The sequence below is a fragment of the Mixia osmundae genome (assembly GCF_000708205.1).
Source record: "Mixia osmundae IAM 14324 unplaced genomic scaffold scaffold_4, whole genome shotgun sequence".
Classification (NCBI taxonomy): domain Eukaryota; kingdom Fungi; phylum Basidiomycota; class Mixiomycetes; order Mixiales; family Mixiaceae; genus Mixia; species Mixia osmundae.
This window is the reverse complement of record NW_014575560.1, coordinates 1214688-1231795: the sequence shown is the minus strand read 5'-3', so window position 1 is coordinate 1231795 and position 17108 is coordinate 1214688. Positions and strand designations below refer to the sequence as shown.

General features: G+C 56.9%; 5 protein-coding genes across 5 annotated transcripts; 3 read left to right on the top strand and 2 right to left on the bottom strand.

Moving 5' to 3' along the window:
• Positions 1–56: 56 nt before the first annotated feature.
• On the top strand, positions 57–1465 carry L969DRAFT_87075 (uncharacterized protein). The gene is made up of 4 exons (XM_014713495.1): positions 57–130; positions 185–251; positions 309–800; positions 851–1465. The coding sequence occupies exons 1-4, from the start codon at positions 97–99 to the stop codon at positions 1347–1349; spliced, it is 1092 nt and encodes a 363-aa protein (XP_014568981.1). The 5' UTR covers positions 57–96; the 3' UTR covers positions 1350–1465.
• Positions 1466–1977: 512 nt separating this feature from the next.
• L969DRAFT_94217 (uncharacterized protein) lies at positions 1978–8199 on the top strand (the record flags this gene model as incomplete). Its single annotated transcript, XM_014713494.1, has 7 exons — positions 1978–2310; positions 2362–4328; positions 4378–4480; positions 4528–6406; positions 6458–7014; positions 7062–7753; positions 7803–8199. The coding sequence occupies 7 exons, from the start codon at positions 1978–1980 to the stop codon at positions 8197–8199; spliced, it is 5928 nt and encodes a 1975-aa protein (XP_014568980.1).
• A 39-nt stretch (positions 8200–8238) lies between these two features.
• On the bottom strand, positions 8239–11584 carry L969DRAFT_17071 (uncharacterized protein; the record flags this gene model as incomplete). Its single annotated transcript, XM_014712903.1, has 4 exons — positions 8239–8390; positions 8437–8578; positions 8626–10790; positions 10852–11584. The coding sequence occupies 4 exons, from the start codon at positions 11582–11584 to the stop codon at positions 8239–8241; spliced, it is 3192 nt and encodes a 1063-aa protein (XP_014568389.1).
• An 88-nt stretch (positions 11585–11672) lies between these two features.
• Positions 11673–13893, top strand: L969DRAFT_94215 (uncharacterized protein; the record flags this gene model as incomplete). The annotated part of the gene is made up of 8 exons (XM_014713493.1): positions 11673–11734; positions 11814–12198; positions 12253–12503; positions 12559–13061; positions 13111–13171; positions 13217–13327; positions 13376–13727; positions 13786–13893. The coding sequence occupies 8 exons, from the start codon at positions 11673–11675 to the stop codon at positions 13891–13893; spliced, it is 1833 nt and encodes a 610-aa protein (XP_014568979.1).
• Positions 13894–13931: 38 nt separating this feature from the next.
• On the bottom strand, positions 13932–17100 carry L969DRAFT_17069 (uncharacterized protein; the record flags this gene model as incomplete). Its single annotated transcript, XM_014712902.1, has 5 exons — positions 13932–14596; positions 14647–15734; positions 15788–16122; positions 16170–16657; positions 16713–17100. 5 exons carry the CDS (start codon positions 17098–17100, stop codon positions 13932–13934), a joined length of 2964 nt encoding a protein of 987 aa, XP_014568388.1.
• Between the last annotated feature and the right edge of the window lie 8 nt (positions 17101–17108).

Below are 17108 nucleotides of genomic sequence, written 5' to 3'. Positions count from 1 at the left end.
CTGCCTGCCTGCCTGCGATCGGTGTCTGTCCGTCGATCGTGCTCGCGCCTCGCGTAGAATCGTCGAGTGGATGTACGCCATCAGGGCAAAGGCCGCATGTCACACGACACCGAACTCTATGACGTACTCGGCAAGCTCACGAGCAGGCTCAGCGAAGCCGAGCGCTGACCTACCCGAAGCGCAGAGCTGCCACCGGACAGCGAGCAAGATGCGATCAAGAAGGCCTACAGACGGCTTGCAATGATTCATCAGCAAGCTTGCTTCCCTTTGATCCCCTCCCACCCAAACTCATGAGTCTCTTTCCTCAGTCCGGACAAGAACACGACTGGCGATCATAGCCAATTTCAGAAGATACAGGCAGCCTATGAGATCCTCTCTGATCCTCACAAACGTTCGAGATATGACGCCGTCGGTCTCGAAGGTCTTCAGCGAGGCGCAGGACCGTCCTCGGCGCCAGACCAGGGGGATCTGCAGGACTTCTTCGAGATGTTCTTCGGCCGGCCAGGCGCGGAGCAGACGATGCGCAGACGGGCAATGAACCAAGTCGTTCACGTCCAAGTCACGCTCGAAGAGAGTTTTACTGGCGTCACCAAAACGTTCGATCTCGAGCGTCAGCGAATCTGCAAGACCTGCGGCGGAACAGGCGCTAGGCAGAATGCTAAGCTGCGCCGCTGCGGCAGATGCAGCGGTGAGGGAGAAATCGCCCAGCATACCTTGCACGGACCCGAGATGTATTATGTCAGCATGATTCGCTGCGCCATCTGTAAAGGGACGGGTCACCGCGTGAGGGAGCAAGACCTGTGCGTTTCTCGACTGGCTCCTCGCTTTCATCGTCTCACGTCGATCGCAGGTGTGCCGGATGCAAAGGCGCGGAGACGGTCGAGGACAAGCTCAAGCTCGACGTCCCTCTCGAGCGCGGCATACAGGACGGTCATAGAATCATTCGCGAGAGTGAAGGTGACGAGAAAGCAGAGCTCGAGCCAGGCGATCTCATCTTCCGTATCACTCTCTCGCATCATCCTGCGTTCTCGCTGCTCATCGACGGCGGCCTATTCTGCAATGTCACACTCACGCTATCAGAGGCCCTGTTCGGCTTCTCTCGGTTGATTTTGATCCATCTCGACGGTCGAGGTCTGCGTGCAAGCATGCCGGACATGGGCCGGCCCGGTCACCGAATATTACGGTCGGGCGATCTCGTCAAGATACGCAACGAGGGCATGCCTCGACCCGATCGTTCACCCCAGGGCGATCTCTATCTGCGCATCCAACTCGATTTGCCCGACCCAGCATTCATTGCAGCCAGACGAGCTCAAGGCCTGACAGCATGTCGCTCCTGTCTGACAAAGTGAGCTATACTGATGCGCTCTGCAGGCCTTGCGAGACATCCTTCCGCCCGGTAAGCATGATGCTTCAGACGAGATCGATCGCACCCAGCTTGTTGCTCTCGAATTCGTCGACAGACTCCCTGCTGTACGCGTCTCTGCTGGCATGCTACCTTGGCTTAATCTGTTTTTCGCAGAGAGTGCAACAGAGACCTCAAGAATGCGCGCAGTGCGGCATGTCTCACGAGCATCCTTGTCGATCATACTCTGGCTTCGAAGACGAGGCTATGCCCGAGTGTCACCAGCAATGAGAGCATGCGGCGCGAAACGAGTTGTGTATACCGTCGTTTCGTTTGCAAGCAATCTTTTTTGCAGCCTTCCCGTGAGATTGCGATAGTCTGCCGAGCGAGCTGTATGTCAGCAGCATCGTGCATCGTGGTCGGGTAACGTGACGGTCCGCGCGCCCGCGATCGACATTCGACGCGTTGAGGCACGGCAGCGATTGCAGCAACGTCAACGTCCAGCGCACCTCGCCGGCAGCGGAGACAGCGAGCAGATGCGGCGCAGCCAGGCAGCTCGCTCGTCCGGGCCGTCGATGGGCAAGCCGCGCGCAACAACAGCTAATAGATCTGCGCAAGCAGAGACGTCGCGGGCTATGAAAGTCGTCAATGAGAACCTCCAGCTGCTGGCCCGCTTAGCTAGCTCGTCGAGTACCGCGCAAGACGCAGAGAGCAGAAAGATTCGGCCTGATTCTTCCGCGTCCGAACACGCACCGCAGGAGCCTTGCACGCTCAACGGCGCTGGGTGTAACACTGTTGCTGCCAGTAGGTCCAAGAGGACGGGCACACAGACTCGCACTACCGCCATGGACGAGACTGCGACAGCACTCGAGACACTCAGATTCACCAGCAGAGCGAGCAGTAGCTCGATATTGCAGATTGAGAAGGCCTCAAGTGCTTTTATAGCTCGACTGATAGAGCTCGAAGAGGTATGTCCTCCCTGCGTTGGCCGGCTTCACGCGAGCATAACAGCTGCACAGTATCATCGCGCGTTGCTCGAACTTGCGGAGAAGCACATCAGCTTGTGCAAGATCCTCTCGCAGCCTTCGCCCTCACGGCCAGCTCGGACGCCTCAAGACAGCTTCCGTGGTTGGGCATACCTCTTGCACTACCCTCTGCTGCCTCAAAAGATGCGTCAATCCCCAACAAATCGATCACGTCACGTTTCAGCATCAGACGCAAGTACTGCAGACGCAAGTACGCCCAACTCGCGATCAGATAGGAGCTTGCCATGCGAAGAATCAAGCGCTGACGATTCGCATCTTACACTTGCCTCCCTCGTCATGACAGCTCAATACCACACTGTCACGTGTTTAGCGAAACTGACATTTCGTTCGCAAACATCAGGAGACGGTCTGGACCTGCAGCTCGAGAATTGGCTGAGCTGTCTTCGTGACACGATAGATGCCATAGCATGGTACGAGTCAGCTGTTACTCGGCGAGTTGCGGACGCAGAAACCCGTATTGCTCGTCTCAAAGCACTTCTGCTAGCTATACACCGTGCACTCTTCGCCGCTAGCTTAGACATCGAAGGCTCATCCCATCCTGCGGGCATTCTGCGGCTACGCATTGAGGCATCTCGTTATGCCATGATCCCTGCTCTCTTGCCTGCGATCGACTTTGACGCTCTCGAAGGCGTCTTGCTTCGAATCGAGAAAAGCATCGTGCATTATTTACGCGCCGCGGGCGAGCATGCACTGTCGGCAGCTGTCATGCGCGAGGCTGTGGAAGCCGCCTTCGATCAGATTTGTTTCGACATCACCAATATCACCAAACGCTCTGCCCAAAAAGCGTGCTCCGATTCTAAAGCCTTCGCAGGGCTAGCAAGACTAGTCAATCGCGTAGCAAAGCAAGCAGGTATCCCAATATCGACCGGAAACGGCTCGCCTGCTGCTCGTGCACGCGCTGCCGTCTTAGATGTGCAGCGCTCGCTCGATCAAGGAACCCTAATAGACGCGGTCACAAAGGACATAGAAGGTCACATCAGCGCCCTGCTAAGTTTGGGCAGCTCGCAAGACAGTACAAGCGCCGTCAGTCTTATAGATGGTCTGCGCTTAGCAGCCCACAAGGCTCTAACGTCATCTGAACCGGGAATTGCCCCAAAACTTGCCGACATACTGTGCGCAGCTGCTTCTTGTCTGGCCAAGTCTTCCCGAGCAGGCATTGCGGTCCAGGCATCACCGCGACTGCGAATGCTCGACAGCCTTCTTACTGCATCATCAATCATCTTCTCCACCACAGAACGAGCCTCGCAAGCCCGTAGTCTTGGCCTGCTTTTGTCTGCTGCAGACTTATTCAGTACGAGCAGCACTCAGATCACCTTCGAGCAGCTTGACGATGCAGTCTTCAACGCCATAAGGTGCATCTCCATAGCTGCGTACAACCATGGTATCGCGCTTCATCGGGTCAGACATAGCAATGCAGCATCGTTTGTGGAGAGATCGTGCATCATCGCCGCAGCATTGTTGTCGACGCCGCCCGGTTCACGCTGCAACAGCAAGGCTATCGAGGAGCTTGCAAAGGCTCTTGCTAGACGGTATGAGACGCTTGCACATGTGCAAAGAGAGCAAGGAAACTTTTCAGCGGCTTTACAGAGCAGTACAACTGGCTGCGTCTTGCTGACGGCAGATCCGACTTTTGCGCATCGAGCAAGCACAGTCTCTTTAGACATCCTCGCGGAAGAGTATAGCGTTCTGTTCCGCCTCGTCTCGCTAAGCACAGCGATAGCGTTGGACGATGTACTGCTAAACTACACGGCCGCGTCTGTCGATATACTTTGTGCCGCGAGAACGAGTAACTCGGCCGTACAACTGCTCTTAATGGAAGTGCAATGCTACGAACTCTCACGGCAATTCCGAAAGTCGTCTTCAGACCAACTCTATCTGCATACACTTGATTCCCTCCTAGCGCGGTTGGACAAGGCGAATTCGTCTCATCGTCGCCTAAGGCAAGCCTCGCTGGGTTGAGCGTGGCTCTTGCTGATCACAATGTGTTAGAATCGTACTGCTCAAGATGGAGGCATTGTCGAAGCAGCCGGCGGTCGAGCCTGAGGAGATCATGCGGCTTTCGGCAGAGGCGCAAGACCTCGCTGAGGTCAGGGTCGGTCAGGTGCCGCTGCGTCAGACGCTTGCTTACATTCATAGTAGATGCGAGCAGATGTCGCAGAGATTCCTGCCTCTAGTGCATGCTGCGCGCAGTCATTGCCAATTCGTACAGCGTTAGCAACGATGCGCTGGCGCGACGCCGGCGAGCACGCTGCAATATATCAGGAAGCTTGTCGCTTGGCTCACGAGACTCTCTCGGGATGGCCGACGTTGACGACGAGGCAGCGCGGGGGATGCTACTCCGCACTAGAGGAGGTAACCAACAAGATCGACAAGATGGCCCTCAGTCCGTCCGCTAGCCCGAAAATCCCGTCCCTGGGACCGCACAATAAGCAAACGAGCCGTGCACCACAGTCTGGACTGGCTGCGGCGCCATCGCATCTGCCTGTTGCTTGTAGCATCGGCTGCTACGACAAGCTGCTACATTTTGCAGACATTGCAGAGGTGTCAGGTGACCGCCTTGGCGCTCTCAAAGTCCTACGTCAATTGCGCAGATGTACTGCCGAATGTCAAGATGCCTCGAGCCGGTCTCTGTTCATCGCGGCCTCGATCAGATTATCCCGTGCATACGCACGCGCAGAGAACGTTAGTAAAGCCGATGATCTGCTTAAAGCTTCTCAGACTCGGCTTGAAGGCCAAACACCGCTCATGCTCTGTCAATTTCATCTCACCTCTTCGCTTGTAGCAGCTCTATATGTCAGCGCGCAGACCGCGGCTCAGTCTCACATAGCGGCGTATGAATGCTACACGACGCTGTCGGCCGAACGCGTGGGCGATAGACAGGAATGGCGACTTGCCGATCAAGACGTTTGTGCATACAGCAATCTGGTCGCGGCGCACATATCGGCAGCTGCCGGCAAGATGGATGAGGCACTTCAAGCTGCTCTCGCCGCTTCTCGCATATACGGTAATGCGCTCGGTCTGATCTCGCGATATACGGCGCGTCAGCGTCCTGCTCGATCTGTTCTCGAGCATGTGGACATCTCAGACGGCATCGAGGATCGTCACTTCAGCCGTCGGATCCTCAATGTATCTTGTGTGACCTGGCAGATCGCACAAGGTCTCTGCGAGTCTGCCAGATTCACGGCTGAAATGTATCAGAGCATAGGTTCGGTCAGACTGGCCATCCATGCGCTCAGTCAAGCTCTGGAATGCGCCACAGCATTTTGCTTCGATCGAATTTCACTCCGCTTGCTTTGCGCGCGCGGCCAACTTGCATATGATGCTGACGATCTTACTATGGCAATCGAAGACAGGCGAGCAGCAAGGCGCATAGCGGCGCGCTTCGATCATATGCCAGCAAGTCTTTTGCTCCTTGAGAGCTCGCTCGCCGGATCGTCTGCAGAGACAGAGCGCTTCTTGCATCAGGCTCATGCGGCTGTCTCGCATTCGGCAGAGGATACCGACTCTTTGTTGCTTACGTTTCCCAGTCCTAATAGGTCGCAATTGCAGACTACTGCCAACATCCGACATGCGCTCTCGGATGAGACCTTTGACGTTTTGTGGCGCATGGCGTGGCTCGCGCGCGCAGGCAATAAAGCACAACACTTGGTCTCGCCTCTGAGCGCTTTGCAAAAATACTGCTCGGTTACTCGACGTCTACAAACGCGGTTTATTGTTGCAATGCTCAGACATAGCGATTTAGAGAGCAGGAAGATTCTCAAGGGACGTCGTGAGACCCTCTCAGAAGCAGCCAGCATGATTCCCGCAGCTTTGCAAGCAGCGGCTGGGCTTGGCAGCCGCATCGGCTCCATACGCAAGGAGGCTGCTGGCGATCTTGTCAAAGCCTATTTGGCTGAGCTACTTCTTGCATCAAGTTCGACATTGCAGCGCGATGCTCTCGTTGTGCTCGATGCTTGGCTTGTCGATCGGATTCTGCAGCATGGCATTGATACCTCTATGACTGTACTGCACAACCTCGGTACGTTCGCTGCGTGTGCGTTGGAAATCTTTATATATGACTAGACAGCAGACTATGCAACCGCCATCACTCTCAACAGGGAAATGACAGGCGTGCTTGCGCGCAAGTGCCTAACGACTGCGCTGTGCAAGTCCAATTGGCCAAGTCTGTCAAGCTCGATGCGTCCACTGGTCACAGATGACCCCATGAAGCTGCACTGGGCCAATTTATCGAAGCAGTACCTCCAACATTGGCAAGGTTGCGACGCGAGCGAGGTAATGAAGCGATTGCCGCATGACTCGATCGTTGTCTCTCTGCAGATGAACGAGCAAGCAGACGCACTGATCCTGATTCGGCATGTACCCCACCGGATACCTGTCATTCTTCGACTTCCTCTGGATCGTATGGGCAAGCGCGAGAACGAGGACGAAGACGAGCTTTTCGACTTTGCCGCATGTATGCATGAGCTCAAATCTATAATCACCGAAGCAAATGCGACAGCACAAGCTGCCAAGACGGTCGATACGAAGGAAACCCGGAAATCCTGGTGGCAGATCCGTCAAGCACTAGATGTTCGCCTCGGAGAGCTCTTGGCAAATTTGGAGCAGCGCTGGCTGGGCGCCTACAAGGTATGGATCTCGCCGCATCGAGCTCTCACGAGCTCAAGGAGATGCAGTGCATGCTTCTGCCACCTCGCCTGCATATCGATGCCTCCTTGCTTGCAAGCGTCAAAGACAGTATCCTGTCACACATCAAGGCAGCGCTGTCATCGACGAGCCGAAAAGTCACCAAAGATCTGATGCTACCGGCTGAACTGGTCGAATGTCTGGCAGAGCTATCTAGCGAAAGCGAAGATGAGGACTTTGAGGACATTGTCCACCTGCTGATCGATTCAGTCCACCTCTGCGGCCTGCCCATCGCATATGACGAGCTCGATGCCGATCAGCTCATGTGTGACATCAAAGCAGCTCTCGCGCCTTTGCAACGCCCGAAAGTGCAGTCACTTGCTGATTGCGAAGACGCGCATACATACCTGATCCTTGACAAACATCTCGCCGCACTACCATGGGAATCTCTGGAAGTATTACAAGGTCGATCAGTCACACGTCTCTCGTCTCTCGCTGCGTTGCGCGATCGTCTCGACATGCATGGTGCTTGGCACGCCAATGTTGAAGAGCTATCCAGCCACGCACGCTATCAGATCGACGCAAGACGTGTCTTTGCCGTGCTCAATCCCAGCCAGGATCTCAAAAATACGGCAAGCGCCTTCGTCGACGATCTCAATCGCAACGCATGGGATCAGATTGCAAACAGAGCACCGAGTCAGGAGGAGCTCAAGGCAGCCCTGCGCGAAAATGACCTCTTCTTGTGAGTTAGAACGTCTGACGAAGAGGACACCGGCTGACTGCTTGCAAAGGTACTTCGGACACGGCGGTGGCGAACAGTATATCAGCTCGAGAAGTATCAGGCAGCTCTCCAAATGCGCCGTTGCCATGCTCTGGGGCTGCTCTTCGGGTGCTCTCAGGCGACAGGGGCAATACGACAGTACTGGCACGCCTTGGCACTATCTCGCTGCAGGCAGCCCATGTGTTCTTGCGAACCTGTGGGACGTCACTGATAAGGATATTGACAAGCTCGCCAAAGCCACAATGGCGGCTTTTGGTCTCGACATTGCTGGCGAGGCCTTGGGCTTCTGCAGTCAGGGATTGAGTCTACCTAAGGCTCTGTCAGCGTCGAGATCTGTCTGCAGACTCCGCTATCTCAACGGTGCGGCTTCGGTCATATATGGTGTGCCGGTCATAGTACAGAAGTGAAATAGACGGTCAACAATGCAACAACAGTTTGTTGGCGCATTACGCCCTACAGACAGGGCATTGATGCGAGCGCTTGAGCCATTTCTGAACGCAGCCGCAGTGGAAGACGTGAGTACAAGAGGGCAGCATGGCAGCCAACTCCTCCGGTCGGAACTGTACGAGGCAGATGCTGCATTTGTTGACGCGGACCCCTTTGGCCGATGTCAATGTTGCCAATCTTCAGAACGAAGCACTTACCTGCGCAGAACAGTTTCTGTTTGACCTTGCCGGCAGCGTCGCGTCGTCGCATGCCGAGCTCGATCTTTGCAACGTACAGGATGGCCTCATCCGTACGGTTTACATCTGCATCACCGATCATCTCCCCAAGCGTGAGTAATTGCTGCAGAACTGTCAGCGAAAACCCTGGCCTGACAAGTCGCAACATACTTCATAATTCGATCCGTCAGTGTTGCTGTCCATGCGAGATATAAGTAGGTCGAGATCGGTGATTGCGACAGAGTTCTGCCGACGCAAATTAGTGCTCGCGATACGCGCGGTGCTGTTGGCTGCGGCAAGTGGCTCGGACAGAGACATGGACGCTAATTCTGTCGTCGGCATAGCCTCATCCGTAATGTGCCGGGTGGCAACAGGCGCCGAGATATCATTCGCACTACCGGGCCGCTCGCGAGGGCCTCTCGGACGAGGCGGTGGATGATGAGACGGCGGTGCAAACGTGACTTGTATGGGTTCCGATGCTGTGACTGTTGCTGATGACCGCGCGGATGCATTGCGTGCGTGCCTCCGATTCCACACAGGCGGCGTGGGAGCAGGAGAGCTGCGGACGGCGTTCACGGCTTCGAATCGGCTGATCAGAGTCTGCACGCCGCTGAGCTCCATATGATCAGGCGCATCAGACAGCGACGTGTCGCTCTCAGTGAGAGCATTGAGTCGACGAGGCTGTAATGGCGCTGGCAAGGAATCTCGTTCAGCCGAAGGAATATAAGAGAGCAAGCTCGGGTTGGCTTGCTCCACGGGACGCTCGAATTGTTCAAATGTCATGCCCCATCTACGTGATGGAGGTCGAGGCCGGCGCGTTGAGAGAGGTCGGGTGAGGAGCATGGACGCTCGTCGGCCTTCGGCCATCTGCTCTGCCCGACTCGGAGCGCGCTGCAGACCAAGGACTGGATAGCGGTGGACATCTGCTGACAGACGACCGGCATTGTTAACGGCTGCTGTCACAGGATCCTCTGGCGTCGTGCTGCTTCTGGCAGAGGGCGACTCACTATCGGTCGATGGCTCGGATGCTTCTGGAGTTGAAGCCAGGCTATTTGCGCGATGAGTCACAACAGGATCCGCCGGTTGTTTGTCAGCCAGCGTCTTATCGACGAAGGTTGGCAGATGAGGCGCGCCTTGCTCTGCTAGCGAGTCTGACAAGCTTGGGCCCGAGAAGCCTGGATGCAGCTCCAGGTACGACGGCGATCGCAGGGTCTCTTCCTCCTGCGGCACGGCCGACAAATCTAGCGGATGCACTCCCTCGACCTGGTGCCCAGAGACGGCATGTTGAGAGGTGGGACCGTAGCGCGCCTCCTCAAAGAATGATCCCCCGAATAGAGGACGCGAACTTGCCTGGGCCGCGGGGGCTGCCTGTGCTTGTGAAACATCGGTTAGGCTCGCTACACGCTGGGTGACGACGGGGTGTGGCGCGCTCGGAAGACTATTGCTCAGTCGCTCGACCAGCACATCGTCGTCTATCGAAGGATCCGAACGAGCAGCAGCGTGGGTCGCTGCACGCAACCGTGAGCTCCGAGCCCTTGGCTGACGAGTGATGAATGCGCCTGGTAAGCGAGCTTCCTCTGCGGCAGATCCATGCGATTCTTCGTGGTCGGTGGTGGTGCGACTGTCGATCTCGGATAGCTGTAGCCTCTGGCGCTGCCTGGGCGGTTCACCAGGGTGTTGATCTGTCGCGACAGATTCTGTGTGCGGGATGCTAGCTCGTTCTTGCGCTCTTTCGAAAGCATAATAAGCCGCTCGTTGGCTCTCGAGGAAGCTGTCGAGGCTCCTGCGGCGACGCTGCCGTTCGCGCTGTGTACGCTGTTCAAGGGGCAAGCCGTTCAGGCGATCCTGTTCCCATGCGAGTACGGCCATCGTCGAGACTTCTGTAGCTGATAGCGTCGCGTCGTCTCTGACAGGCAGGCCCGAAGGATCCAAATCCCGCGGCAGGCGCGCTTCTGGCGGCGGTGTGGGTCCCCTTGAGGCCACCGGTGAAGGTGGGAGAGAGTCGAATTGCGGCGGTGGGCTGCTAGGCAGCTCAGCGGCATCAGCAAGCCTGACGCCGGCAACATTAGCCTGGTCGTGGCGGACTGGAGCCACCTGGGTCATTTCTGACGGGATCTGAGGGTCAAAGGTGAGCGGCTGCTCCGTCGAGGACCAAACGAGCTCTCGGTCGGGAGCACTCCAGGGCGGCGGAGGAGGTTCGTCTGCTTGGCCTGCCTCTGACGAGTAAGCTGCCGAGGCAAGCGGCACGATCGCCGGACCACTTGAACGCGCCCGCCCAGGCGAAGAGGTCGTCACAGATGCGGAGGTGGCCGGGCGCGTCCTGGTAGGTATGCTCGCTGCGGGTGCAGCTAATGAGCGTCAGCTGTCGAACAGTGAGGGTGACAAGCTGATACTCACCTGCGCCTGGCGAAGGCGAGGCAGAGGAGGCCATCGGTGCTCGCGTCAGCTGTGTATCTGACCTGCGGCGCGGGGGCAGAGGTGGCTGTGGTCTGGGCGAGGGCGCTGTGGCGGGTGGATCGAGGTCCATGGGGACAGATTGAGTGGGAAGGCCGACATTGTGCACGGCCTGGCTGATCTCTGGGGTGATGGCGATCTTCTTCTTTTTCTTCTTGCGCTTCACGACTGCTGCTGTCGCGGCACTCGCGGGAGCGGCCGACTCTGGCGCGGGGGATGTCGAGCTGGAGGCTGCAGACGCGCCGGGTGGGCTGGACGATGAGGCGGTGGGGACGAGGAGGGACATGCCACTGGATGTATTGCCTGTGAGTGTGACAGGAGCGTAGACCCGCTGAGGCAGGACTGGATACGAGGGATCTGAGAGCGCCGTGCTGGAAGGGTAAGGCCTCTGGATGAACTGTCTCGCCCTGGCAGCACCACCCGGCTGGCTGACGGGCGAGGATGCGATGGAGACGGTCGATCCTGTAGGGGCCGTGGTGGGGGCAGAGGCAAGGCTCATTGCGCTGCCCGGCCTGGTGAGTGAAGTGAGGCTGGTCGAGCTGTTCGCCCTGAGCAAGGCAGGCGAGCTTGTCGAGTGAGGCAGGCCAGGCGGCGTTGCCCTCGAGGCAATGTCCACTGGCCCAGAGGGAGTGACTCTGAGCCTCCGTCTGGGCGGTGGAGGCAGTGGACTGCTCATCCCTGCCGGCTCAGCTGAGTCTGCGGGCGAAGGGAACGCTGTCTGTCTGTCTGGCTGGCTGGGCGCATGGAGGGACTATCCGTCCAGCATGGCCGCGCTCAAGCCCGGTCGTCACTGTGCCTGTGCTACGATCGACTCGAGCTTGTCAGTGTGAGCCGAGCCGAGCCTAGCCTCTGCCTGCCGTTGCGCAGTGCCTGGGCTCGTTGTCGTTCATAAATTTGCGTGGCAGTCGACCAGGACGAGGATCGACAGGGAGCAAGATGCCGGGCAGGGTGGGAGCCCAGAAGCCGTCGGAGAAGGCCAGACTGCCCGCTATTGCCACCGCAGAGGCCAGCCTGCAGTCACAGCCAAACAACCTCAATCCTCTCTCTGATCTCCTCGACTCGCTCCACTCGGCCACATCCTCCCCTCAGAGCGCAGAGACGGCCCACGCAGCAGTCTACTCGCTCCACCGTATCTTGTCTTCCCTCATACGGAGGGGGAGACTCCACGGCAGGCTCCCGAGCGACCGAGAGGGAGCTGCGAGAACAGTCAGGGACTGGCTAAAAGCTCGCTACCAAGCCTTTGTGAGCTCGCTCGCTGCGATGCTCCATCACGACGACAAGGCCATCAGAGTGAGCTATCATTCGCCCGGCAAGGCGTCGAACGCTCATACACGAACCCTGCAGCTCGCCTCGTTGAATATCCTCATGGATCTCCTGAGAACAGAGTCAGAGCAGCTCTCGTCTCTGCAAAGGCCGCCTGCCTATCAATTTGCGGCCGGCCTCTGGTCAAAGATCATGCAAGCTCTCTTGCTGCCTGTGCGGCCAGAAGGATCGAGCAAACATGTCACGATCGCGCCAGACTTGCGTCTCGAGTTTCTCACTCGCTATCTCAACTTTTACGATGACATTCGGCTCTACTTCTTGCGTGCGCTCAGGTACGGCCGAGATGCCTGCTTTGACAATAAACTGACTGATCTGCGCACACCACAGCGAGCAAGCGCAGGCCACGCGCGACCAGCTTGACCCTGCACAACTCGACAAGTTCACCAGCACAGCGCTCGCATTCCTTGAAGGCCTCAGCAGTATGCCTACCGAATCATCCGAGCTCGACGCTTTCTGGACGTGTAAACCTCTCGCTCGTCCGGCTGTCGAAGCCACAGACAGCAAGAAGCGCAAGAGAGATCAAGACATCCCAGCTGGCGAGCAAGACGGCCAAGACGAAAGCACGGGTATCTTTGACGATCCGTCAGATTCTGGCTCGGATGATCCTGCTGCTCGTCGGCTCAGTCGCAGAGCTCAAGCTCGCTTGCCTGAGCTACTCAGTCTGGTCCAGCACAAGAAAGCTTTTGCCCAAGCATGGATTGCTTTGTTGCCCCTTCTCCATCTCGAAGACGACCTGAAGCGCGTGCTCGCCATATTGCATCGCTCCGTCATTCCTCACATGAGCCGTCCGACGGCGCTCATGGATTTCCTCTCAGACGCATGCGATCGAGGTCAGACCTCTTTGCATCATCTCATGCCAGACCCTGACGATCAAGTCAGGTGGCACGACGGCTTTGCTCGCTCTCAACGGCCTCTTTACGCTCATTGTCCACCATAATCTGTGCGTTCTCTCCCTTGCCGCCAGCACGAGCTGATCTCTGCTCAGAGACTACCCAAGTTTTTATAAGCGACTCTATGCGCTCCTGGACAGACAGGTTCTGCACACTCGCTACCGGCCGCGCTTCTTCCGCATGCTCGACACCTTCCTTGCATCACCGTAAGTGCACATACTCGGTCAGAATCACAAACTCATTGTCGTGAGCAGGCTGCTCCCTGCGCAATTGGTCGCTTCTTTTGCAAAGCGATTGGCTCGCCTCAGCGTATCCGCGCCGCCCGCTGCGATCATCACCATTCTGCCCTTTGTCTACAACCTGCTCAAGCGTCACCCAGCTTGCATGGTCATGGTTCATCGTGAAGATGACGTCGCAGGTGATCCGTTCGATATGCAAGAGCCAGATCCTCTCGAGACCAACGCGCTCGCTACCTCGCTATGGGAGATTGCTGCGCTACAGTCTCACTACCTCGCTAGCATCTCCACGCTCGCAAAAATCTTCAGCGAGCCTTTCGTGCGACCGGAGTACGATCTCGAAGATTTTCTCGATCATGCTTACGCTACCGTAAGTCGCAATTATGCTCGAGCTCGTGCACTTCACTGACGCGGATGTCCGTGATCAGCTCTTTGCAACTGAGATGGAACGCAAGATCAAGCGACCGCCTGCGCTCAATGACACAAGCATAGCCACGGTCAATGCGAGTCTAGTGCAGATATGGTCATTTGAGTAGCTCCTGTTGCATGATATGCTACAGTGGTTTTACAAGAATCAAGCTCTCGGGGCGGTCTTGCGCTGACTGATCAGCGTCAGCATCTCGCAGCATGTCTGCAGTCTCTGCAGCAAGTCACTGCACTCTTGTCGACCTTCTTGCATGCTGCCAGAAGCCGAAGCGATAGACGCGAGCAGACCGAACGAGTGTGCAGTCGTCATGATGCTTCGCAGCGTATGGGAGGACAGCTGGTAATCCTTGCCGATGACATGCACAATCTGCGCATCAGAAGACAGCAAGATCTTGACATGATCTGCAAAGTTGAATTGCACAAGACCGTTGCTGAGGCGAAAGACGCCAGCTTGCTCTAGCCTGAAGTACTTGACGAGAAAGTGCATGTCCTTCTGTCGTCCATCTTTGAATGCGTATTCTTCGTGTCGCTCCAGCACCTTGTTCATGTAGTTTTGGAAATAATCCAGCAGACTGACCCTGCGCGCGAGGTCTGCTGGTGGCGATCCCTTGTCGTAGTTGCATCTGACATAATTTGATCCCTTACGATGGAAAAGATAGTCGAAGCGGCTGCGATCAGGTGACAACACGATGCTCGAGTTGTCGTTGAACTGGACAGCGTTCGTGCCATCGCAGAGCTGATATGCGAGGCCGTATTTGTGTCGATAGTCGATCCAGGACGTGATGAAGACGCGCGGCTGCTGTGCTGCTGCTCCTGCAATGCCACGTCAGCCGGGCGCCGTTACCTCCTTTCAGCTGACGCACCTAGCATTGGCAAAGCTTCGATGGCTTCCGGGCTGTCACACGCCAGTGCATCGCCGAGAGCGGAGGCATATGCTGCATACAGGCCTGATCCAGCTTGCTCAATACGCGTAGGACCGTGACTGTCGAGATCAGCAGCTTCCTTCTGAGCTTCGGTCGGGGCGGGCTTCTTCTCCTTCGCGGGCAAAGGTGCCTCGGAGTGTACCGAGCCGGCTAGAGAGGTTGGCACTGTCCGAAGTGACCCGGCTAGAGTCGGCTGGCCTGGCGAGACTTCGGACGGCTTTGACGGGCTCGGTTGGGTGACTGCGCGCCGCAACAGACCGCGTTGAGCCCGCTCGGGCTCATCTGCATGCGCTGCAGCGCCTTTGCCGCCTGTAGGCGATGCTGCTGCTGACTGTCCAGGCGAAGCAGAAGTGCGTCTGCTGTTGCGCTGACCGCGGCTGCTGCCGAATTCTGCGGCTTGCGAGGATACCATAAGGGGTTTTCTTGCAGATTTGATGAGGTCAGACACGGGACTGTCTGGCGCGAGGGCCTTTTGGACTTCGCGCTCCATCGCTTGGGCCTGCTGCTCGACAGCCGGCGCGGGAACGATCCTCGGCTCCTTTGGCGGCGTCCTCCCCTCCGACACAGGGCTGCGAGAATGCGTCCTCTGGCTGGGTATCGAAGTATGAGCTGAGCAAATCCGCTTCAGAGCTTCAAAATTATCTGCTGATTCTCTTGGCGTGATGCCACTGTAGTCGACGAGGCCATGGTAGGCTCCCGTGGGTATCCTGGGTGGAAAAGGACCGGATGTAAAGAAAGGATGTGCCAGGATGTCCGCGAGAGTAGGACGCTGGTCTGCTGATGTAAGTATGCTGCTGATGAGATCGACTGCTTCGTCGCTGATGGCAACGTTTTCCGGATAGCCGTAACGCGTCTTGAGGATATTATCGTAGATTGCCTTTACCTCTTTGGTCTGGAAGGGTGGACGACCGATGATGAGCGTATAGAGTATGACCCCGATCGACCAGACATCCACCTCGAAGCTGTGTCCGCTCCCTGAATTGTAGAGGACTTCTGGCGCAATGTAATTTGGCGTGCCACACATCGTCCTGCGCAGATTGATGAGTTGTTACTCACGGTACTCGCAAACGAGGTGACGTACGTCTTACGCTCACCAGGAAAGCGGACCAGGGCGGCGAGACCAAAGTCGCCGACACGAAGATCCATGTTGCCGTCGAGAAAGATGTTGCCGAGCTTAAGATCACGATGTATGACCGAGCGAGAATGCATATAATCGCAAGCGCCGATGAGCTGTACGAGATAGTACCGTGCTTCGGGCTCCTGATATCGCTTACGTCGCTTGAGCAACTCGTTCATGCTGCCTAAAGAGCAGTATTCGAGCTCCATGTATACCGAAGACGAGTCCTCGTAGCAGTCGTCAAAGCGGACGATGTTGGGGTGCGCCATCGATTGATGCAGCTTGATCTCAGTAAAGAGCTGCCAAGATGTTAGCCCATAAAGTGAGGGAATCAACAAGACGTCACCTTTGCTTTGTTCTTTGCGGATTTGAGTTGCTGCTTGCAAACGACCTTGACCGCCTTGACTTCGCCTTGTTTATCGATCCTGATTCGATCAACTGATCCCGGCGTATGATTGACAACGGGTGAGGAGGCGAGAGTAGGAAAGGCTTCGTAGACACGAGCAAAGCCGCCCTCTCCAAGCATTCGACCACGCTTGAGGATCGCGCCGTCTTTGCGCTTAATGATGCGAGGCGGGGATCCATGCGCCTCTGTGAGCTTCGAGACGGGTTTGTTGACCGGCTGATGATGTATTGCAGCCTGGGGTGTCTGCTGAGGCGAAGCGCGTGCGCTCCTCTTGCGCTGAGGAGGTGTCACTTCGGCTTGCGCGCGAGCGCCAGATGCAGTCTGCCCTTTGCTGACCAGGCGTCGGACGGGTGAATGGCCGACGACATTGTCTATTGGGCCAAGTGGCTGCATCGAGGGGGGTCGTCCCTTACCTAAGGCTCTTTCGTCTGTGGTCGTTTGTGAGCTCTGTTATGATGACAATCTAGATTGTGAGGGGCTCACCTCTGTCGGTCTGCTTTACATTGCCGATGTTCATGTCTGAGAGGGCATCTTCTATCCTGGCTTCTTTCGTGCTGACCTTCGAACTTGACCTTGACTGCGCCAAGCCCGGCCGAGATGGGTGTAGCTGCTCTTTGCCGTTCGTCGGCTGCCGGTCGCCGACGAGCAAGGACGATGTCGTCAAAGGAAACAAGCCCGCGGTGTATCCTCCCTGTAGTAGCGGGGCCGGCTTGGGCTTGACTTGTCCGTGCGTACGAGGCTCTCTCCACGTGCTGTGTGTGCCTCCGGCTGGAGTCCTTTCGCTGGTCATGAAGCCACTCGACACGGCCCGACGACCGCCTGCCATGGCGATAGCGCGAGCACGAGGGTCGACATTCTCGTCGATAGCCATGATGAAAC